General features: G+C 64.0%; 3 protein-coding genes across 4 annotated transcripts in view; all 3 read right to left on the bottom strand.

Annotated features, from left to right (window-relative positions):
• TEDC1 (tubulin epsilon and delta complex 1) overlaps window positions 1–2304 on the bottom strand; it is a 74150-nt gene extending 71846 nt beyond the window's left edge. Inside the window, exons 1-2 of the mRNA XM_068952037.1 lie at window positions 2158–2304; window positions 1456–1534 (exon numbers count right to left, since the gene is read on the bottom strand). Of these exons, the coding sequence (XP_068808138.1) occupies window positions 1456–1534; window positions 2158–2304 (226 nt within the window). The remainder of the gene's footprint in view (window positions 1–1455; window positions 1535–2157) is intronic.
• NOS1AP (nitric oxide synthase 1 adaptor protein) overlaps window positions 1–6689 on the bottom strand; it is a 273521-nt gene extending 266832 nt beyond the window's left edge. For both annotated transcript variants that reach the window (XM_068952161.1, XM_068952163.1), the window contains exon 1: window positions 6681–6689. The gene's annotated coding sequence lies outside the window, so the exon portion shown is untranslated. The remainder of the gene's footprint in view (window positions 1–6680) is intronic.
• Window positions 6690–12078: 5389 nt separating this feature from the next.
• CRIP1 (cysteine rich protein 1) lies at window positions 12079–16450 on the bottom strand. The gene is made up of 5 exons (XM_068952034.1): window positions 16308–16450; window positions 13256–13350; window positions 13112–13169; window positions 12676–12724; window positions 12079–12419 (listed from the first exon to the last, which is right to left on the bottom strand). Exons 1-4 carry the CDS (start codon window positions 16345–16347, stop codon window positions 12684–12686), a joined length of 234 nt encoding a protein of 77 aa, XP_068808135.1. The 5' UTR covers window positions 16348–16450; the 3' UTR covers window positions 12079–12419; window positions 12676–12683.
• Window positions 16451–23223: the final 6773 nt, after the last annotated feature.

The raw sequence follows: 23223 nt of genomic DNA, 5'->3' as shown, positions 1-23223 counted from the left end.
CACGTTTAAGTGGCTGGAGTACACAAACTGCTTCCCATAGAAGATTAAGATAAGCACTTTTTATTGCATGAAGAAAAATTTCTTTCAAAACAAAAAAACAAAAGGCTCATTTGCAAAACTTTATAATGACTGACTGGGAGACTTCAGCAGAGTTTCTGGTTTGTTTTTGCAAGAATACAATAGTTGCTACATTTTAATACATCAATCTGTATGGAATTTTTTTTTAATATGTGATTCTTCAAATATTGTATTTTCTGCTATTTGGGCAACAAAGTATATCAACCATTGGAAAATATAATGCTGAATGCTTTTCTGAAAGATACTGCGTTACAACCATAACAAGAGAATGACTAACGGTCCTTCTATTTAAAGCAAACTTTAATCTTCCCTAAAACTCACTTACATAACAGGATCAGCCCATAAACTTACTTACCATACAGCTGCACGGAGCAGCCTGTGGATAAGTGGAGAAGCAAAAACAACAGGAAGAGAAATAACAGTCCTGTGAGTAACACAATACCTTGCTAATTTCCTGCTGAACTGCCAGCAAACTACGCTGGATTTGCACCACTTTCCTTGAGAGATTCCAGGCAAAATGTTTAGCCTTTTTGTTCCTTTTTACTGTTTCCACAGCCATCAGATCCCTAGCTCTTCAGGAGCTCAAACGATGTAGTTTAGCTTTACTGGTTTTCAAGTGCCGGTTTTACGTGGCTTAGGCTTGAGGAGACCTATATCTGTCAGAGAGGACCCCAGGCTTAAAACTTCCTCCCACAGTGAAAGGGCCATACACAGATATCCTTGAAGGGAGACAAAAGCCTGGGGAGTAGTATCACATTTGGAATAACATATATTTAAGTAGCAAGTAGCGCTTTGCCATTGTAAGTAGCCAACCTGCATAAAGTTTCTCTCTGCAATAGAGGCCTTGCCCATTCATGGCCCCGCTAAAATAATCACACCCATTTATCACTTCTGTCTAGAACTTGGACCCAGGACACTGCCTTTACGGGTCAGATTATAATCCATAGTCCTGAATTAGGACTTGGCAGAAAATTAACAACAGAATTAAGCATCATATGTGGAACGGGGAAAGAAGAAGGGATCAAAAGGAAAGTAAATCTGTCTTCTGTAACTATCTCTGCAAACACTGAGAATGCATAAGGTCAGTCCAGAGTTTAACTGTGCCTGCAGTGAAAAGCCCAAGGGAAGCAAGAGCCCCTAGCAGATGCAAAAACATCCAGTTTTGCTGCCTAAAACTTCATTAGTATGTACAAAACAAGCCGAATAGGAACAATCCTGCCTGCACGCCTGTGCTGCAAGAGTTGGTGGCATAAACCAAAGTGCTGGAGCACCCCTAGCAGGGGAGCAACCAGTCAAAGAAAAAGTACCACAAAACCAGCTGCAGCGGCTCCTTGAAAAGGACAAAAATCCCAGAGTCAGCTGAGCTGAACAGGTTACCTAGGGCATCAGACTCGGTCCGCTTCCCTCCGTGGATTTGTTTCAGAAGAGCGTAGAGCAGCCTCCAGAACTGCCAGCTCTGCAGAAGAACCACAGGGGGAAAGAAGGTCAGCGGCCAAACACCTGCCACCCGTTTAACCTAGCAGCGTCTCCAGAGCACGCGCTTGCACCCAGCAAACTCTCTCCCTCGCGTCAGGCAGCGTCACGCACAGGCCGACTTCCAGCAGCTACCACAGCCTGACGCGCTCAGAAAGGGAAGGGGTGGATGGCGCGTGTCCCTGCCCCCCCAACCCCACACACGTGTGTGTCCCTGCCCCCCCGGCCCCACACGCGTGTCCCTGCCCCCCCAACCCCACACGCGTGTCCCTGCTGCCCCCGGCCCCACACGCGTGTCTCGCCCCCCCGCCACCACACGCGTGTCCCTGCCCCCTCCAACCCCACACGTGTGTGTCCCTGCCCCCCCGGCCCCACACGCGTGTCTCTGCCCCCTCCAACCCCACACGTGTGTGTCCCTGCTCCCCCCGGCCCCACACGCGTGGCTCCCCCCCGCCACCACACGCGTGTCCCTGCTGCCCCCGGCCCCTCACGGGAGGGGGGCGCCGCCGGAAGCCGCCGGCCCCGCGGCGAGGGAGGGGGCGGGTCGCTAAGCAACAGGCGCGGCGTTGCCAGGTAACGGGGGGCGGGCGAGGGCCCGGCGCTCACCGCCTGCGGCCGGTCGAACCTGGCGCGGCGCAGCGTGTCCGGGGCGGGCCGGGCGCCCGGCGGCAGGGCCCGGCACAGCGCCCCGACGGCGCCCGGCAGCCCCCGGCCCCGGCCCCGACCCCGCTCCGGCTCCCGCTCCCGCCGCATCGCGCTCCCGCCGCCTCCCGAGGGCGGCGCGGCGCCTGCGCAGCGCGGCCGCGCGGCCAGCTCCTTCCGCCGAGCCCGGCCGCGGCGGCGCCCCCTGGGCCCTGGGCGGGGCACGGCAGCGCCGGCGGGCGGCCAGTGCAGCCCAGTACCGCTCCCAGTACCGCCCAGTGCAGCCCAGTACCGCTCCCAGTACCGCCCAGTGCAGCCCCCAGTACAGCCCCCAGTACCTCTCCCAGTACAGCCCAGTACCGCTCCCAGTACAGCCCCCAGTACCTCCCAGTACCACTCCCAGTACAGCCCAGTACTGCTCCCAGTACAGACCAGTGCTGCCAGCATAGCCTAGTACAGCCCAGTGTGGCGTAGTGTGGCCAGCATAGCCCAGCACGGCCAGTGCAGCCCAGTATGGCCCAGTGCAGCCCAGTGCAGCCCAGCACAGCACAGTATGTCCCCAATGCAGCCCAGTACAGCTCAGTGCAACCCAGCACAGCCCAGTATGGCCCAGTGCAGCCCAGTGCAGCTGGTACAGCCCAGTGCAGCCCAGTGCAGCCCAGCACAGCACAGTATGGCCCCAATGCAGCCCAGTACAGCTCAGTGCAACCCAGCACAGCCCAGTATGGTCCAGTGCAGCACAGTAGGGCCCAGTGCAGCCCAGTGAGGCCCAGCACAGCCCAGTATGGTCCAGTGCAGCCCAGTGCAGCCCAGTATGGCCCAGTATGGCCCAGTGCAGCTCAGTAGGGCCCAGTGCAGCCCAGTATGGTCCAGTGCAGCCAGTATGGCCCAGTACAGCTCAGTGCAGCCCAGCACAGCACAGTATGGTCCAGTGCAGCCCAGTGCAGCTGGTACAGCCCAGTGCAGCCCAGCACAGTATGGCCCAATGCAGCCCAGTACAGCTCAGTGCAACCCAGCACAGCACAGTATGGCCCAGTGCAGCCCAGTGCAGCCCAGTATGGCCCAGTACGGCCCAGTGCAGCTCAGTGCAGCCCAGTGCAGCCCAGTATGGTCCAGTGCAGCCCAATATGGCCCAGTATGGCCCAGTGCAGCTCAGTGCAACCCAGTGCAGCCCAGTATGGCCCAGTGCAGCCAGTATGGCCCAGTACAGCTCAATGCAGCCCAGCACAGCCCAGTATGGTCCAGTGCAGCCCAATGCAGCCCAGTATGGCCCAGTATGGCCCAGTGCAGCTCAGTGCAGCCCAGTGCAGCCAGTATGGCCCAGTACAGCTCAGTGCAGCCCAGTGCAGCCCAGTATGGCCCAGCACAACCCAGCGCAGGCTGGCCCAGTGCAGCCCAGTATGGCCCAGTGCAGCCCAGCGCAGCCCAGTATGGCCCAGCGCAGGGCCAGCAGGACCAGTACCACCCAGCGCGGGCTCAGCGCCAGCCTGGCGGCGCCTCTGCCCCCCGGATCGCCGTGCCCCACTGCTCCTGCCGAACACGGGCGATAACGCCGCCGTCCCCCCAGCCCCGGCCCGGAGGGGCTCAGCCCAGGCAGCGGGCCGCGGCGCCGCGCCGAGCAGCCGGCGCAGGAGGCCAGCCAGCCTCGCGCCTCACATGGGCTTGTTCCACCACGGAGGTGGGTTTGGGGGTTTTTTGGGTTTTTTTTTTTGTTTGGTTTTGTTTTTTAAATCCAGAAGAGCGCGGCTGTCTGTGATCTTGGGGACTGAGTTACTAATTTGGTGCGGCCCCGGATGCCTTTGAATCCAGGTTTGCAACGCACAAACCAGCTTTCCCAGCGCACTGCGAAGCTTCGCGTCACGTCAGTAGCGATTTGCTGAGTTTCCCAGGCCCTTGAGTGTCAGGAGAAAAATGTAAGCCTGTTTCCTGGTTGGCACACGGGCAATCCCAAGCGGCGCGGAGCCGGGCCCGGGTGCAGCCTTTCCCTCTCGGGGAGCAGAGCGGAGGCTGGAAGGAGCCACCTTTCTCCCCGGCTCCTTACCTTCGCTGAGCTTTCCGTTACCGAGCCCTTCCCGCGCTCCTGCCTCAGGCCGGAGATCCCACTTCTGGCCCCTCTCGGCAAGTCCCCCGAGCCGAGCCAGGCGGCGCGCCGAGAGGCCAAAACCGCTGCACGCCGGCTGCGGTCCCGCGGATTTTCTTCCCGTGGGGTCCCGACGGTTTCATGGCCGGTTCCCCCCCTTCAGAACCCATTATTTAACATGGATCCAGCATAATGCTGCTTCCCCCCCCCCCGCCTTCTTCTTTTTTTAACGTCTGAACACCATGAACAACACGTCAAATTCCTCCCAGCCACGGAATTGCCTCTGTCAGCCAAACCGTTGCTCGCAACGAGGAGAGAAACCGCTTTTGTCCAACCGGACGCCCCACAAAACCCCGCTCGCTAACATGCACCGCGTGTGCACTCTTGCCCCCTGGGTTGCTGCCTCCCAGGCCCTCCCAGCCCTTGGCCTGGCAGCGCTTCCCCGCTCGCCTATCGGCGTGGCGTTAGCGCTCCCCCAGACCTGCCGATTCTGCTCCAGACAGCCCTGAAAGGGCTCCTGGGTCTCAGCTAGCCAGGCTTACGGGGGGGGGGGGGGGGGGGGTTAAATATCTTCTCTAGCAGCTGTTGTCTCACATCCTCCTTAGCTCCTAATGGCCTGGAAAGTATTTTCTCATCCCGGGGAGAGTTGATCCAGCTCTAGCTCAGCAATATCTGCCCACCGCTTCGCTGTCCTTCCTAACGGGTTCGGCATCTGCATGTGGTTCCTGCCCTGGGCACTCCCCCTCTGGGTCCCAACCTGCTTTGAAGGGCTCCTCTGCGGCCCAGAGCCTTGTTGGAGTCACATTTTCCTTTGCTGTCTTTGGCTTCCCGCGTCGGCTTTGTGCACCGCGCCGGTATCAGGCCCCGTCTGGTCCGTCCATGACGCATCGCTTGCCTAGTCCCCCGTCTCCGCTGCAGCAGCCCCCAGGCAGGAGGCCCTTCAGCTGGGGCCAATTTCCTCTGTTTGCTTGACCACTCAATAAACCCTTCCCAAAGCCATCCCTGTCCCCACGCGCATTCCTCTGTCTGGGCCTCCTCCCCGGGGCCGCGCGTCCCTGCGCTGCCGCTGCACGTCGCCGCTCCGTCGCCCGCACGGCTCTCCTCCTCCTCCTCCTCCTCCTCCTCCTCCTCCTCCTCCCCGGCCAGCGCGCAGGGTGCCAGCAGGCAGCCGAGCGGGCGCGCGGCCCCAGCCTGCTGCCCGCGAGGCCCAGCTTATCCGCTCTGGTGACAGCACGAGCCGTTTTTCCCAAGGTCCGAGAAGCCGACGGGAAGGCGGTGGTTTCCTCTCGCCTCCGAAAGCACGCAGCTCCGGAGCGCCCCGGCATGCAGAGGAGCCCGGCCGGGCGCCCCGACGCCGATGCAGCCCTGCTTGCAAGCACGGGGTTTTTCCGGGGGGAAAGGGCACCCCAGGGGCTGTCCAACCTGGGAACGGAGGGGAGAAGGCCGGGCCGGTGGGCGCGTGATGTTGCCCGCAGCAGTTTTCTTTGCGGCGTGTCAGCTCAGGTCATTTCCGCCCGGGGTGACTCACGGGGACCAAGCGCGCTGTGTTTGCTCCCGCGCTATAGCAACCCGCCGCCGCCTGCCAGCAGCAGGGCTCAGCGCCGGCCCGTTTGCCGGCCACGGCCAGAGGTGACGGCCGGATCCCATTGCCTCATGCAGATTGTATGTGATAGTGGCTATCGCCCCGCGCCGCTCGCTCCAGCAGCAGCAGGGCTTCCTGATGTCACCTCGGCCAGCCCACGGCCGCCTGCCTGCCTGGAGCGAGGTGTGAGCTCTCCTCCTGGGAAAAGTGCCCCGTTTGCTCTTTTTTTTTCTGTTTCCCCAGGATTATGCCTCTGAAGGCTCAGCTGAGACACAGCCTGGGCACGCATCAGCGCTTCCCGCGGCCCCTCTTCCCACGCTCCCGCCGCCTGCTCGTCCCGCGGGAGCGCCTGCTCGCCTCCTCCCTGCGCCAGCAAACATCGCAGCTGTTTTTTCCTGCTCGCCTGAGCGAGAAGTTGGGTGGCCGCAGCGTTTCACGCCCTGAGCCGATCAGATCCGCGCCTCTGCCAGGCAGGCTGCAGTTTCCTGCTGCAAACGTTCCCAGCTCCTTCCCAAGGCCCTCCCGGCTCTTTCAGATACATCCACTATCGCCCCTCTGCTGGGTTAATCTCAGTGGGAAAAGACAAGGCCTGGCAGGCAGCGGGGCTAACATCCCAGCGGGAAACAGCACGGGGGCAGAGAGGGGCCACAAGCACAGACCAGCTCGTAGCAGGGCGGTCGTGCCACCGGGCTCGTCCCCAAGCCGGGGCCTCTCCTGCCGGCCGTGGGGAAGGCTTGGAGGATCCAGGCTTGCATCCCGACACGGAGGGGTCGCCACCGGCTCCCGCTCTCCGCTCCGACCTGACCGGCCGGGAGCTTTGCTGGTGCCGCCCGGCCGCTGGGATATGCAGAGCAGCAGCAGCACCGCTCCACAAATGCCCCAGGGCAAAGTTTTTCCGCATGCAGTACAGGAGTCTGCAACAGGCCTGCGGGTGGGCGCAGCGCCGAATTCAGGGTCAGCTCCTGCAGGTGTATGCCTTGGGGTTGCAGGCCCTCTGAAGCAGGGTCTGCACTTAGAATATGACAAATGAATGGGGAAGGGTTTTTTTTTAAAAAAATTCTCCTTGCAATTCCCCGCTCTCAGGAGCGTCGCCTATACCCTTTTACTTGAATAACCAAGTTGACATTGCTCTTTGCACCCAGCTGCTCACCCTGACACTGAATCAATATTTACCGGGGATTTCATTACCCATCAGGATCAAGATTTGACTCCATCTCTGTCACCTCTGCAAAGCTGCTTCCGCTGGTGGTCCGGACGGGGCTTCCCCCACCGCACGGCTTTGCAGAGCTGGGCCAGGAAGTCCCGGCTGGCTGAGCGGGCTTGCAGAGCTCTTGCCTGCCTGACATGAGTTGCAGGCTCTCTTATCACCGCCTAGATAAGCAGGCAGATATCTGAGCAAGAATTATCCAAGCGGCAAGTGTCAGGAGATGGGTGGACACTTTCTGGCTGCTCTCCCCACAAGATATCAGAGTTCTTTGAGCTTGACACGTATCAGCCTCAAAAATAAGAGATTTAAAAAAGAAAAAGAAGTGGTGGTGAGCTGGGTACCACCCAATTACAGACCCGCTTCCCAAGACTGAGCATCTGCCGTCCGCTTCCTTCCTGTGTGTCCTGCCCAGAGCCGCATGCAGCAACGAGCGGGAGATGCTCTGCCCTGGGCAAGCAGCAGCCTGTGCGCCCGTGCACCCGGCGTGCCACGCTCCCCCGGCCCTGCCGGCACCCTCCCCGGCTCGCTCGCGGCCTGGGCGCCCGGCACAGCTCCTCTCCATCTCCCCCTTCACCCCCATCTCCCAGAGGGGACGGGGAACAGATGCAACAGCACGGCATAAACCCCGGGGGGGGGGGGGCTGCTGTGGGACCCCAGGTGCCTGGCCCCACAGCATAAATCAGGGCAGGCAGAAAAGGGGACACAGCTTTATTTGCAGAATTTAAAAAAAAAAACATGCCCAAGGGAACGGCAGGAGGTGCCAGACCAGGGTGCTGGTGGGGCAGGCGTGGTGGCACGCGGCTCCGCAGAGGCTCCCGTGGGGCAGCCAGCATCCCAAAGGGGCTGCCGTGAACCAGACCCACAGTTGTCCCACCCTACTTTAACCCAGACCCGAGCATCTGCCCTCTCCCGCTGGCCACGCTCGCGGGGTACGCCCCCCTCCGCGTCCTCTGGCTAAGAACAGCCCTAACGAGCGATGCCGAGAGCAGCAAACTGCTTTAAGGCCTCCAGCGTGAGCGGTCGCCCTTGGCCGCTGCGGGTGAGGGACACGTCTCCTGGGCGCGGGCAGGGCGGACTTTAACCCAAAGCAGGCACTGCCAAGACCGGGAGGCGCAGGATCAGGCCGGATGGCCCCAACCAGCCTTCCCTGCCTCCTGCTTGGATTCGGCTTCCAAACAGAGCCCACCCACCCGGGCTGGAGAAACACCCATGCACCGCATAAATCAGCTGCCTGGGGGACTGGCCAGGCTGAGAGTACCCCCCACCTTTCTGTCCTTTGCACCTTTATCCCGCTGTGCAGAAAGCCACACAGTCGGGGGGGCTGCAGCCGTTCCGTTTCGGAACCCCTCCTGTTTCTTGCCCTTTGCCAAAACCTCTTCTGCTTCCCTGCCCAGTGCTTTCGGGCTAACCCACACTCAGCTGCCAGTGCAACGGGTGGTTTTGTTTGTTTTTTTGTCACAATGATGAAATGTTTATAGCAACCAACTTTCAGTGAGCTGCAAACTTCACTGATCTCAGCCCGAGCTTCCGAATAATGGCAAAGGAAGGACAGCCCCTTCCTCTGGGGTTAGCAACTGCTGCGTTTAAAGCTGCCAAAAAGCAGGGGCCTTCGCACCAGGCATGACCATGCTGGAAACCATCCAATGCCCATTGCTCTCTGCACAGGTGCCTCGGGGACGGCCCGGACCCAGGTCTGCGGTGGCAGCAATATGCCCGTGGGGATTCCCTGGGAGCTGGTCTCCTCCCGAAGGTCTCCTTTCGGCCACGAGCTGTGGGAGCAACCGGCGGAGCGCGCTGAGCCGGCATCCCTCGGCTGCTCCCCAAGAAGAGCTGGGGCACCGCAGTGCTGGGAGGACGGGGACCGTCTCCGCCGGCCTCCCCAGTGGGGGGCCCTGGGAGACCCCAGGGCCTCGACCTGCCCCGCCAGAGCCGGGAGCATCGCGGACGAGCGGCTCTGGAAGCCGCCCTGCCGCCTGTCTGCACGGCTCGTGCTCCAGGCCGGCGAGATTTACTGTTTAATGGAGAAAAGATTATGTCTGCTGACAGCCCGTCTCCGCGGCTCGCCCCGTCCCCCCAGCGTCGGTGCAGCACGGAGGAGAGTGCCTGGCTCAGACGCAGGTTTCCTATCCAAGTGCAATACAGCTGTTTCTTCTTCCTCTCCAAAAACCGAAGCAAGTTTTGAATCAATTTGTCATGCATTTGCTTCGACCGAGGCTCCGTCCGGATGTGACCCAAGCCTGAACTGCCCAACCTCACAGCATCGAGGCTGGACTCTTCCCTCTGGAGCGGGCTTGAGAGCATTACTCAGGCGAGCAAAGCACGCGGAGGGGAGTATCCCGACAGCAAGCCCTGCGGCTCAGCGCCAGCCGTCTCAGCGGGAGCGCCTGCTGCGGGTCGGCGAGAGGAGGAGGAGAGCCAGAGGCTGACGGGCGGGCGAGGGACTCGACACCCAGAGGCTTGTCCCCAGAGCCTGTTTGAGGAATCTCCCGTTTTCACCCACCCGCAGGCAGAGCCTGGGGCGAGGCAGCTGCAGCCTGGGTTGAGCTTCGTTGTGTGTTTCCTGTGGCTGCACAGACCTCGCACAGCTCGGTTCCTACATCTCTCGGGGTGCTGGGAGCAAGGAGGGCCAACCCGAGCTACTGCACCTGCATCACCAGTATACAGCAACGCCCAAAACAAGCTGCAGCCTCGACAGCCCACCAGGAGCCGACGGAAAGGCTCAGCAGCGGGGTGCTGACCGACAGCACAGGGCCCCGTGGACAGAGGACCAGCCCCAGAGACCAAGGGAGGACTCAGTTACAGCTGCTGCAAGACAGCTGCATCGCACCAAAACCTGCAAGAAGAGGAAGCAGTCAGGTACCTTCACTGGTCCACAGAAAGTCCTGGGCTGCAAAGCAGCTCTGGAGGACTCTAGTCCAAGGCCCGCCCCAGGCAGGCCCAGCTTCCCAACCCCAGCAAGCTGCTTGAGGTCTCATCCAGTTGTTTTCTCTACCATTTGCACATGGCCAGCAGATTCCTTTCAGGGCAATTCCCCATCATCCTGCGCCATGTCTTCCCGCTCCCCCTGCACTGCCACCAGAAGCCTTCCCAGGCTCACCAGCATCCGGGAGACCACATTTTCCACTTGGAAGCAAATAGCACTTCCTTCCACGAAGCCCATGGAGCTGTGGGTATGGTGGGGCCAGGGTCCCCCTCCATCCTGGTATCGGGGCAGGGAGCAGTCACAGCAGGCAGGAGAACACAGCAGATTGCTAAGCTAGGTCAAACCTGCCTTCACCACGGTGTGATGGGGCTAAATGATCATAAAACAGCCCATTAAGATTCATTCCAGGGCCCTGTGGAAGAAAGCAGGCTGCTTTCATTAGCGCAGCACTCACAGCTCGCGCCGGAAGGAGGATGTGGTGGCGGAGCCCAAAGCACAGGAGGCTGCAGCTTCCTTGCCCTGTTGACAGGGGCTTTGATGATGCTCTGATGAAGGCAGGGCGCACTACCTCCTGCCCCAGGTGCTGGCACTACCCAGTAAAAGTGCTTTTATTTAGAGCTGGATTGCCCTGAGCCTCTCCCCAGCCAGCACTTGATTTTGCCAAAACGTTATCTGGTTCCTCACTAGTCCCTGCTGGTTTGGGCTCTTGCCCCTGCAATTATCTGCTCCTGGAAAGCTGGTCTAAAAAGTTTTGGTTTGGAGCCTTGTTTGGAAAAACCAGGAGACCAATTCACGGATCTTTTTCCCCCATAGGATGCACTTACGCAAGCCCAGAGGATGAGGAGGCTTGCGCTCGCTATTATTTTTAACATTAAGGGCAAACTACCTCATCGGCATGCTCAAGGCCTCTGGGACTACATCACTCGTTCGCTATGAAGCCCAGTTTGCAGAGCAGAGCACGTTGGGTGCCAGCTGTGCTTACTGGGCGCCCAGCGCGGAGGGGCAGAGCCCGCAGCGCCGCCGGGGACCACGTCTCCTGCGCGCCAGCGCGCCCAGGAAGGCTTCTGGGGGCAGCGTGGGGGGAGCGGGAAGGCATGGGGCCCTGAGAGACCTCGCTGGCGGGGAGGTTCACCCGGGACCGGACAGAAATAGCCCTTATTTGCCTTTCTGCAGCCACAAGCATTCGTCAGGCTAAGCGGGTGGCAGGCGAGGCAGCTCCGGCTGTTTGAATTTGTGAGGCTGAAGTGTGCTTTGTGGGTGCGGAGACTGCTGGCATCAAGCACAGGGGAGGTTTTAAGACACTTGTCACACCACAGATTTTGGCGCTAGTCAGGTGCCTCTGACCCCTGAGGGTTTGGGGCCAAATCCTACAAAGACCAGCGTCACAGTAAGAGGTGGAGCAGCTCCTAAAGAAACGTGTGCGTAAACGGGAGATAAAGTACCCAACGCGCGTTGTGAAACACATCAGAACGCGTAAATTGGGAGGTCCAGGTTAGGAAAAGGTGTGCTTGAGACACCACGTTAGGAAGGTCCCTCACACCGCCGCCTTTTACGTCTGCCAACTGTCTTTTCCCATCAGGGCGAGAGGTCGCAAACAGGAAAGGGCAGCGCCTGCGAGCGGCTGGCGCTTCCTAACGCTGCCTTCGCCCCGGCAGGAAGCTCGCCGCCGCGCACCCACTGAGCCTTTTCAAGTGACTGGTCAAAGCTGAAGCAACCGAGGTGACAGTCGACATGAGACGGTCCCACCTGACCTCGGGGCTGCAAAGCCTCCTCCCGGAGCTCGGAGGAGACGGGGAAGAGCTGGAGGCTCTCCAAGGCACGGCCGGGGGTGGGACGCGGGCCCGGCCCCCCGGAGCCTCGAACCGGCCCCAGCGGGGGAAGACGGCCGGCGGGGGGGGGCTGGCGAGACCTCTCGCACCTTGCCGCGCAGCGCTGCCCTCCCCGGGCCGCTCCAAGCCCCGGCAGAGCCGCGGGCGCCAGCCGAGCCCCTCCGCACGGAGGACGCGCCGGCAGCCCTGCCCAGCGCGACCCGCCGCCGGCGAGCGGGTCCCGCGGGACGCCGTTACGGAGAGCACAGCCGCCGCGCGGCGGGGAAAGCGTCTTTCGGTTTATTACGGCTGGAGAATACAAGCGCGGGCCCCGCCACGAGAGCCGGGTGCCGGAAGCGGGGCTGGGCCGTGGCTGGAAGGGTGCGGGCTCCTCTCCCGAAGGCCTTCGGTGACGTCGGCCGAGCTGCCCGCGCGACGGCGCGTCCGAGCCGCCCCGGCCATCCGGAGGAGGAGCGGCCCCCCTCTCCGCACCAGCTCCATCCCCAGGTTGCTTATTGCTTTTCACGTGCTAGCCTACTACAGAGTGAATTAAGAACAGAAATGCCCGTCGGCTGCGGTGCGCTTGTGCCGTCTTCAGGCCGCGCCGGGAACGCCGGCCGTCGCACCTGCAGAGGGACGGAAGAGAGGGCAGACGAAGTCAGGCCGGGACAAGAGCGGAGGAGCCGCAGCGGGGCCGGGCCACGAGCGGAGACGTCCCCGGGACGGCTCGGCGCTGCGGGAAGAGACCCCCGTCTTTGCCAACGGCCTCAAAGCCGAAAGCCTTTGGCGTCCGCTGCCGCGACGGCGGCGCGGGGCTGGCGCCCGGCAGGTTTCGCCCCAGGGAGCCGGGGCAGGAGGGGAGCTCCAGAGGGAGGCACCAACCTGAAGTTTTACTTGAACGTGTGGCTCTCGGCTCCTCCCCGGCCGAACCCTGGAAGGGAGGCAGAGCGCGGTCAGCGCCGCCCGCAAGCAGGTTCCTGCCTACGCCCGGCGGCTACGGGGCCACCGGCAGGCTGCCGGCAGCGGTGCAAACGCAGCGGCAACGTTTCCTCCAGGAAAAATTAAATGGGAGGCGGGGGCGGCCACGGCAGCACCTGCGGGCACCCAGGTCCCCAGCCAGCAGCCGTCGCGCCCTCGGGCGCATCGTCGTGCCGAAACAGAGAGGGGGTCTTTGCAGGCTGGCTCATCCCGGCGGCCGCTGCCCCGGCTCGCTGCAACGGGCAGCTTTTTGGGGCAGCAACCCCAGGTCTCGGGAAGGAACGGGAACCCAGACCCACCTTCCCCTCCCTCCTCAAACCCCAGCCGAAACCCCCCTCACCTTTGGGCCCGAACAGGGCCGCGTAGCAGGGGTGGTTGCAGTACGGCTTGCCATCGTGCTGCGGGGGAGAGAAAGAGAATCAGCCCCGACCGCCCGCCCGGCCCCGCGGCCGGCGCCAGGGGCGTCCCGGGCGGCAAACCTCACCTCCGCGTGGCCGCCAGACGTCAGGGTCTTGTTACACTTCTCGCATCTCAAGCAGGGTCGGTGCCAGTCTTTCCCCAGAGAAGTCACCTTCTCGGCTGCCAGGAGAAGGAGGGGGGTTAGGGTGCTGGTCCAGGCCACCCAGCTAGCATGCCAGTCATTGTGGCAGCTTGGCCTCCCTGCCACCAGCCCCCGGGAGAAGAGAAGGCTTTTTTTTGAACACTGGGTATCTCCGCAGGTCCATTTGCCCGACGGGACAGAGGCGCTCGAGTTTCAGCCCCGAGCGCTCGCTGTGCAGACCCGGGCGCCGGCAGGCGAGATCTCACAGCCCTGGGCAGGGCAGTGCTGGCGCCAGCGCAGCGCCCGCCACCGCCCCGGGCGCCCCGCAAGAGGGGCGGCTGCATCCACCCAGCGACCCTTCACCAGCCTTAGGGGAAAGATTTGGGGCCCAGCAGCAACCCGCGAGGGACGGCTTTCCCCCGAGCAGCCGGAGCCCTTCCGCCTGCTCCGCGCGAGCTGCCGGGGGCGCAGCGGGCAGACGCCGAGCCGACGAGGAGCGGGGAGGCAAAGCTATCGCTGCTTCCTGCCCAGAAGCACAAACCGGGCTCCTGCAGCCGCCCGCGCGTGGTCGCAGCCCTGATTTCGCACGCACCGTGGCAAACCACGGCGGGGCTGGAGGCTGGCTCGGGCTCAGGCGGCCCTGGCGGGAGCAATGCGCCCGTTTGCTCAGGCCAGAGCGCGTTTACGCAGGGGAAAGAATACAGCATGGCTTTTAGCTGCGGCACGGACGGGGAAGAGGGTACTTTCTGCAGATGCATGAGCTGCGCTGCGGGGGATTTGTTAAGCGATAAAGCAGAGTTTTCTGCAGGAACCCGCTCGGCACCAGGTCCAAGCGCCCTTCCCACGCCTGGAAAAGGAGGCTGAGCGCTGGGACAGAGTCGTCGGCAGGCAGCGAGAGCGCCCCGCTCCCCAGCCAGGCCCTCGGCAGCGGGCATCCCCAAAGCACCTTTTCTTTGGGGGCCAAACGCGCCCACGACAGCTTACGCAAGGAGCAAACCGGCGGCTGCAGAGGTGGGAGCGGGGGCAGCGCCCAAATGTCACGAGGCCGCCCTGGCGCCGTCCCCTGCGGCACAAAGCGCCCGCTGTGCCTGCAGCCCTGCGAGCGCAGCCGGCGAGGCACGCGGGGCTGCAACACCCTCCCCCCGGGAAGCCCCGGGAAGCCCGAGCAGGAACGAGCCCGCGGGAGGACCTCTCCCTCGTAGCAGCGTTTCTAGAAGGAGCTCAGGCTCCCGACCTCTCACGCCAGCGTTTGCACCCATGCCTGGGTAAAACCTTTGCCCCGGCTCCCTGCAGCAGGCAGGCGCGATCCTGCCCCGGGAGTTCGACCGATGGCAGCTAAAGGGCTCTGCAGCCCACCCCGTCCCAGGCACCTCTCAGCAGACCCCACCACCTCCTCCTCGCTCCTGTTCTTTATGGACATATTTTGCCCAAAAGCACCCCAAGGCACCCCGAGGGGCACAGAAGACCGAGACCTGCCAGAGCTGGGCTTGCTCTGCTCCGTATCCCAGCGCGTCTTATCTCTACACACAGAAATAACGCGGCGAGCTGCTCGCCAGCCCGTTTTGAACCCTGCTTAGCTTCTGCCCTACCAGAGTTGATTTCATAAGAGGCAGCAGTAAGGGCAGAGCAGAGGTGAGCTCCTCCTTGGTCAAACGGACCTCCTCGATCCCGGCGCTGCCCGGCACAGCAAACCCTTGCCTGCGATAGCCTGGCGGGGTGGCACGGCTGGGCAAGCGAAAGCCCCCGGCCCCCATTCCCAGTTCACGCTGCTTGGTGGGATCAGCGCCGGCATTGCAAGCGGCTCCGCTCCGGTGGAAGTGGAAGCTGCCCAGGCAAAGGAGCCACGTCCACACCAGACCTCCAGCCCGCGCTGGGCCAGGGCTCCCCACCGTGCAGGGGCACAGCCGACCGACGGGGCGACGGTTACCGTGCAGCCTCCGTCACCAACCCCTCCGCCCTTGCGGCTTGAGCCTCTGATTTCTTTGGCAAAGCAGAGGTAAAAAACAGGGCACGCCCATGAGCGGAGCAGAATGAGGCAGAGAAAGCAGAAGTCAGTGACCGCGCTTGGGCTCGCGGATCCCTCGTCCCTAGGAAATTAAAAAAAAAAAAAAACAAAACAGGAAGCATGTATGAGCAGCTCCCAGCAAACCCCCTCAAATTCAACTCAACCAGGGAAGTGGGGAAGTTCAGCAGCTAGAGCTCAGCCGTTTCAGCCGCTGCTGGTGGGACAAGTGACTCAGACCTCCAAAACACCCTCCCAGCGGGAGGGCAGGACCCCAGCACCAAAACCAGCAGAAACCTGGAGACTCGAGGCCCCGATTCAGAGGGAGCGCACCTGGCTCGAGCCCAGCGGGCAGGCAGAACCAGGCAGGGCTCGCAGCGAGCCTGCACGTGCGGCCAGCCTGCGACGCCATTTAAAAATAACACGGCCACAACCCACCCCGGGGCTGTCAGCTCACCACGCCGAACCACACACAACAACACAGGCAATCCACGGACCCCGGAGCTCACACAAGGGCAGGGTTTGCCTTTGCAACGGTGCTGGCATGCCCAGCAACATCCCCAGAGCAGCAGGCTGCACCAGCCCAGCCTGGGGCTCCAGAGCAGCACCCCACAGGGCTGGCCCGAGTGCAGGGCAGCAGGCAATGCCAAGGGGCACCAGGGCTGAGCTCCTGCTCCTTGGGGTACCCACGGCAGCCCTGGCCTGCAGCAGGATGCCTTCTCCTCGCATGGAGCATGCAACATCGAGACCTCCCCCCCAGGGGTTGCAGCGCTGGGGCACGCAGCATCAGGATGCTGCAGGACATGTAGCACTGGGGCGCCCCCAGGATCCGCCGCGCTGCCGTGGGCAGTCCCGGGGGCAGCAGGCACCGGCGCGCCCCCCGCAGCGCCCGGACGCCGGGGCCCCGCGCCCCGCCGGCGCTGCAGCTGAGCAGCCCCGACGGCCCGTGGCAGGGCGGCCGCCCGGCCCGAGGGGGCCATAGGGAGCCCTTACCGAAGTAGACCTCCTTCTGGCAGCGCGGGCACTTGGGCATGATGCCACCTCGACTCCAGGCTCGGCTCTGCGCTGCTCCGCGCCGGCCCGGCCGGAGTCACTGCGCGCCCGCCCCGCCCCGCTGCGCGGCCCCGCCCGCCGCTGGCCGCACCCGCCCCGCGCAGCCGGCTCCCCCTGCACCCTACACCCCCTGCACCCTGCATCCCCTGCACCCCCTGCACCTCTTGCACCCTGCACCTCTGCATCCCCTGAACCCTGCACCCCTACACCCCCTGCACCTCTTGCACCCTGCATCCCCTGCACCCCCTGCACCTCTTGCACCCTGCACCCCTACACCCCCTGCACTTCTTGCACCCTGCACCTCTGCATCCCCTGAACCCTGCACCCCTACACCCCCTGCACCTCTTGCACCCTGCATCCCCTGCACCCCCTGCACCTCTTGCACCCTGCACCCCCTGCATCCCCTGAACCCTGCACCCCTACACCCCCTGCACCTCTTGCACCCTGCATCCCCTACACGCCCTGCACCTCTTGCACCCTGCACCCCCTGCATCCCCTGAACCCTGCACCCCTACATCCCCTGCACCTCTTGCACCCTGCACCCCCGCTTCCCCTGAACCCTGCACCCCCTGCATCCCCTGCACCCGTAATCCCCCTGCACCTCTTGCACCCTGCACCTCTGCACCCCTACACCCCCTGCACCTCTTGCACCCTGCACCTCTGCATCTCTGCATCCCCTGAACCCTGCACCCCTACACCCCATGCACCTCTTACACCCTGCACCTCTGCACCCCCTGCACCCTGCCCCCCATACACCCCTTGCACCTCTTGCACCCTGCACCCCTACACCCCCTGCACCTCTTGCACCCTGCACCCCCTGCATCCCCTGAACCCTGCACCCCTGCACCCCCTGCACCTCTTGCACCCTGCACCTCTGCACCCCTTGCACCCCTACACCCCCTGCACCTCTTGCACCCTGCACCTCTGCATCTCTGCATCCCCTGCACCCCTTGCATCCTTTGCACCCCCGCACCTCCTGCAGCCCTTGAATCCTGCATCCCTAACCCCCCTGCCCCCTCTGCATCCAGCACCCCTTGCACCCCTACAGCTCCGGTTCCCTTGCACCCCTGCACCGCTTGCAGCCTTCGCTGCGCTCCTTGCACCCTGCACCCCACACCCCTGCACGCGCTACGCCCTACAGGCCTGCACCCTCAGCAGCAACCCTTGCACCCTATATTCTCTGCACCCTGGCTCCCTGCCTGCTCCCTGCCCAGGCTTGGGCTGTGGCAGTGCCCGAAGCCCAGCTTGGAGTGGGGCTGGAGGTGTGACTGGCATCTGTCAGTCAACCACCACATACAGCTTCACGGGGTGCTGACCACCAGGGCTCGCCCCCTCTGAACAGCAGTGGGTTTCTTCCCCAGGGAGAACGAAAGCTGGCTCTCGGGCAGTGCCTGCTCAGGGCCCGCCGGCGCATGGGGAAGTCTGGGGTATGCGCTGAAGCAGGAGGGGCTGCAGGGCTGCAGCCCCCTCGCTGGCAGCCCAGGAACGGCGTGGGTGCGGGACACGGCGCGGCGCGCTGCAGGCAGCCTGCCCATCGCATCGCTGCCTGCTGTCGTGTCGTTAGCAGCGAGCGCTTGCTTTTCCTTTTGGCCTCAGCCCCAAGGAAGCGTCACGGAGCTGGGGCGGAGGAGGGCAGATGTTCCTTTGCATCTGGCAGTGAAGGAAATAAAAAGCCTATCCAAAGGTCTGTTTTGTATGAAATAATCATCCCCAGGGCACGTTGCTGGGCTGGAAAGGTCACGAGGGCTTGTGAAGCCCAGCACCGGGACGCCTGGTGTCCGCCTCCAGAAATGCAGGGCATCCATCGCGCTGCGCCTGCTGAAAGCGGGGCCCTTTTGCTGCCGGAGCCAACCGTGCCCCATGGCTGGAGGACGCAAGGTGGCAAGCCGTCCCTGGAGGAGGAGAGGGCCAAGTTCCCGGCTCAGTCGGGACTGCTTCGTGAGCCAGCCTTGCCCCAACCTCTCCTCCGGGTGGGAGCCCCCATCCTCTTGCTGGGGCCCCGCTGCTCTGCTCTGTCCCGGGCTCATCCTGCCCTATGGCAAAGGCACCTCGGGCTGGCGAGCACCTCCGGCACGCTGCTGCGAGGACAGCGCCCCGGCCCCGTGGTGCACACAGCTCTCACCGAGGAAATTTGGGGACAGAGGGTGCCCCTGCTCGCACCGGGTGGGCACGGCTGAGCACGGCGCCAGGCCGCTCCCCGGCGGGGACAGCCGCCTCCTGCTCTGCTCCCTTTTAAGGGAGGTTTTTGTGCCGGCGGGCAAGCAAAGACTGGCCTCTCTCATGTCTCCTCAGGCCTGGCCCAGCCCCACGGCCGGTCCCCACGGACCGCTGGGCGTCCGGCCCAGGCCCCCGCGGCGGGAGGCTCCCAGCGCCGTCCGGGGGCCGCCCGGACCCTCACCCTCTCTTGAGAGGCAGGCGCAGCCCATGGGCCACCGTGAGCTGCCTGGCAGCAGCAGCCCCGGGGGCTCAGCCTTGCCCGGCCCCTCCGCCTGCCCCCCAGGCGGGCCCCTTTTCGGTTGGTTTAGCAAAGCCAGTCCCGACCTGCCGCGGGGATGCAGGCACACCGGGCTGCGCCTTGCTCGCTGTACCAAAGGATGAGCCGAAGCGCAGCGTGAGCAGGCGGTGCAGCGCGCGGCTCTACCTGAGTTCCCACCGGCCCCTCTCGGGGGGAATATTCCCAGGCTCAGCCCGAGCCCGAGCCCGAGCCCGAGCCCGAGCCGCGCGCGGCGCCCAGCAGAAACGCATCTCCCTGCGGCACCCGGCGCCCGCCCCGTCAGCCAGCGGGCGCAGGCGGTGCAGCACGGCCACGTTTCGTGAAGGCCCCCGCCGCCACGCGCTGCAGGGATGGAAACTCGCCCGGCCGCCCGCCTTCTAGGCACCCTGGTCGCGGCTTCGGCTGTGGTTCGGGGTCGCCGCGGGGGCCGTGAAGACCCGTGAGCCGCTCGGGAGCGGAGCGGCGAGGACCCGCAGCCGGCTCGCCCCTCTGCAGCGCCGTGCCAGACTGCGCACGGACACGGGCGGTCCCGGCCATCCCCACGCAGGGCACGAGCCTTTCCGGAGGCAGAGAGGCAACTGTAACTCAAGGAAGACGTTGCAAAAATGAGCTTTCTTCCTGCAGCAGGCAGGTTGCTCAGCGAGCTGCTTCCCCAGCAGCCGCATCTTCCAGCGTCACCGAGGGCGCAGCAGGACCGCGCGCAGGAGCTGTTGCGGATGCAAACGGCCAGTGCCTTCGCACCCAGCAGCACGGCTTCTTCATTTCTCCCCTAGCTTTAGTCAACGCAGGGTTTTGTACCCTTGACCACCTTGCGCGGCAGCGCTGGCTGAGCCGGACCCTGTCCCTTTAGCCCCCGTGGGAGCGCGACCTCTCACAGCCCAAAGTAAACTCGGCTAAAAGGCAGTGGGGAAAGCGGGGCTGAGCGAGGGGGCGGCGAGCGCTGCAGCCCTGAGAGCCGTCCCAGCGAACGGGCGCCCGGGCCCCCGTCCCACCCAGCGCTGCTTCCCGCCGGGGGCTCACACCCTGCCGGGGCAACAACCCCGCCACCGCCGACCGAGAACAGCCTCCTCAGCAGCCCGCGGGCTTATCTTATCTGGAGACCTTGCTCTGGCTAATTTAGCCATTAAGCGCATAGCGTGCTTCAGCTGCCTGAGCCCTCTGATCCGAACCTGTGGGTGAGGCTCCGTCCCGGCGCATCCGGCGCCAGCGCTCCCCGACGGCATGGCAACGGCCCTCGCAAACGTCTGCGCCGGCCCGCTTGTTTGTTTGGGTTGCGCCGCGTCGGCAAGCGGCGTTGGCACGGCCCCGTTGGCACGCCGGCGCTTCAGGGGCTGGCAAGCGAGGCCAGCGGCAGCCCTGGCTCAGCCGGAGCGCGGTTTGTCCCTCTGAGGCTCTTGCAGCCCCCGGACCCCCCCCACCGCTTTCGAGGGCGGCCGGGTACCCGCGCGCCCCCGCCTCGCTGCCCGCAGGGGGCAAGCGCTCGAAGCAGGTAGGGCTCCTCGTCCGCCCCCTTCCTCCCGCCCTGTCTGGGGTCCCCTCCCCGCGGGAAAATAAAGTCCTTGCAGCTGAGCGTGTGACTCGGATTTGACAAGAAAATTATAGGGCGGCTTAAATAAAGGCAGGCGGAGGCTGCCGGCCGCGCGATCCCGAGGAGAGGGCCCCCGCCAAGCTGCCCCAAGGGGGCCGGCAGCGCCGGGGCCCGCGATCCGCTCCGCCGCCTCCGCCAACACGTCCGGCAGGTCTGCCGAGCCCCGGGGCCGAAAGGCGAACGGGTGGGCACGGCCAGGGTGACGTTCAAGGCGCGGGGACCCGAAGCTGCCAAGCCCCAAAGGGCTCGAGGCCGCAGAGCGCCTCCCCTGCCCGGCCGGGGCAGAGCCCTGCGCTCGCTGCCCTCCCGGCCGCCGCGCAGGGTCCAGCCCTGCCCGGCCGGCCACGGTGCCGCGACTGTCTGTGTCAGAAACCGCAGCGGCTTTTCGAGTCCTGCTAACGCGGCCGGATACCAGCGGGAGTCACTGGCCCAGCCGGCTGCGAACCTCACGCGCCAGGGCGCGCGCTGGCAGCAAACCTGACGCTGCCCGACGGCTCGCCGCGTGCCCTGGGCTCTGCGCGGTTCGCCTGCCTTTCCTGGTTAACCATTCACCCGGCGCTCCCCGGCCAGCAAATCGAGCAGCGAAGCAAGGGCCGCTGCGGAGCCCAGCGGTTTCCGGCAGCCCGGGGACGGGGGGATCCCCGCAGCTTCGCCCCTCGGCAGCAGCCAGCTGGGGCGCCTCCGAGCGACCAGAGCCAGGGCGCTTTTCGCCCGCGCCGAGGCCAGGCTCAGCCCTGCCTCTGCTCCAGCTCCAGCAGAGCCCCCGCAGCCCCCTGCGCTGCGCTCGCGGCGGGATTTACAGCCCACGTCCTCCTTTGCCTGCTTTCATGCCGCTCCCCCTCCTTCCTCCCTGCCTGCTCTCCTACACCCTCTCCCGTATTTACACCCATTAGTTTAACTCCCCCCTGGGGCTGAGGGCCGGGCCGAGGAGAGGAGCGCGGTGCCACTGTCTTCAGGGAGTGTCGGAGCCGGTTCCTGGCCATCGGGGAAGCAAGCTGTACTTACTCGGTCGCTTTTAATATCCCCTCTTAAATCACATCTTCCAGCACTTCATCCCTTTTGGCTGCTATTTATTCACTTCCCAGCAAATGCTTTAAATCTGTCTTGCTTTTCTGCCCAGCTGCAGCCCAAGCCACGACTCCGCTGCGCTCGCTCCAGCCGCAGCACCGTCGCCCCTCCTCGCCCGTCTGGCTCCCCTTGAAACCCCTGGGCGCCCGTCCTGCCCGGATGGACTAGGGGTCCCCGGGACGGGTCTCCGCTCGTCATTCCCAGCCTCTCCGAGTCCCTCCCTGTTGCTCTCTGCTTCCAGCCTGCTGTTTCCCTGCTCCGGGACCATCTGGGAACAACATTTGCATGCTCATCGCTCCCTTTTCTGGGTCACTAACAAAAACAGCAAGCGATGCCAGACACAAGCAGGCACCGCAGCTGCCGGCGGGGCTTCCCCGGCCCCCGACGGGTGCTGTTTGCCACCAGGCACGCCGGTCACCCGCCCGCGGGAAGAGGGGCGAGGGATGCTCCAGCACGCTGCTAATTTACCAGGGCTCCGGGACAGACCTGTGGGCTGGGGGCGCCGCGGCCGCCCTGTCCCGCCGGTGCCTCCCGCGGGCACCCATCGCAGCAGGGTTTCAGGCGCCTGGCCCGCGCCCAGCCGCTGTTTCGAGCGGCGCAGGCGCCCGGAGCTCCAGCTCTGTGTCGGCAGCGCCGCTAGGTGACAATCCTGCTCCTCCTGCTGCTCGGGGAGCAACCGCGCAGGACGGGGCTGGCAGCCTGGCGGCTCCGCGAGGGGACAGCAACTGCAGCCTACAGCTCCCTGCCGAGCTCTCTGTCTCCCAAAAAAGCTAGCTTACAGAGAGCAAGGAAAATTGCATGGGGCAAGTTCACAGGGCTTGGAGGATTTCCAGGCATGTCTGCGTCTACGCTGTTCTCTGATATTTGTTCTCGGTACCCTGGAGAGCATGTCCACAATCGCCGGCCCTCTCCAACTTTCTTATCCTGTTTGCAAGTCGCGGCTGAAAAAATTAACAAAATACTTGACATCCCCAAGGGGCAGACTGGTTTCCAAGCCCCTTTTGGCAATAAGGGGGCAACTTTCAGCTCGCGTACGTTTCCCAAAAATAAATACAAGACTGCAGCGCGGCTAAGAGGCCAGAGCTGCCTTCTCCCGCGGAGCAAAGAGCCGCGCTGCCGCGTCCGAGCCTGCCCCGGTGGCCCCAGGGCAGCACGGAAGGACTTGGCCCGGTTCAAGGGTCACCGGGCTACAAACCCAGGCTGGAGGGAGCAGTAAGTGCTCGGCAGCAGGAGACCGACCCGTACCTTCCCTGCTGCGCCTCGACGTCCCGCGTGCCCACAGCCAGCTGAGCTACCCAGCGGTCGGGTCATGCCCTCCTAGAGCAGCGTCTCCCACTGTGGGATGAGGCCGGTGATGGGCAGCTCCCGGTTAATTTGCGCAGCCCTGAAAAAAAACAGCGCGGAGAGGCTGCGCGCTCCTGCAGGTCTTCCCAAGCTCGGAAGAGAGCAAGAGCCCGGCCGGCGGCGGTGGCGGTGGTGGCGGCGGCAGGGCTGGCCGGCCGCGCGGGGAACGCTGCAGCTGGCCGGCGGCTGAGGCTGCCCCGCGGCTCCGGCGAGGAGCTGCAGCTCCCTCTCGCCCGGCCGCCGCCGCCGCTGCAAGAAACGCGGCCGCTGCAACGTCTCGGGGGGCTGCAAACCCCGAGCCGGAGGAGGCAGGGCGCGCGCCTGCTCCCCCAGCCTCCCGCCACGGCGCAGCCACACCAGGC

Source organism: Struthio camelus, chromosome 8, assembly GCF_040807025.1.
Source record: "Struthio camelus isolate bStrCam1 chromosome 8, bStrCam1.hap1, whole genome shotgun sequence".
Taxonomy (NCBI): domain Eukaryota; kingdom Metazoa; phylum Chordata; class Aves; order Struthioniformes; family Struthionidae; genus Struthio; species Struthio camelus.
The sequence above is the reverse complement of the archived record's forward strand: the minus strand, read 5'-3'. Positions and strand labels throughout refer to the sequence as shown.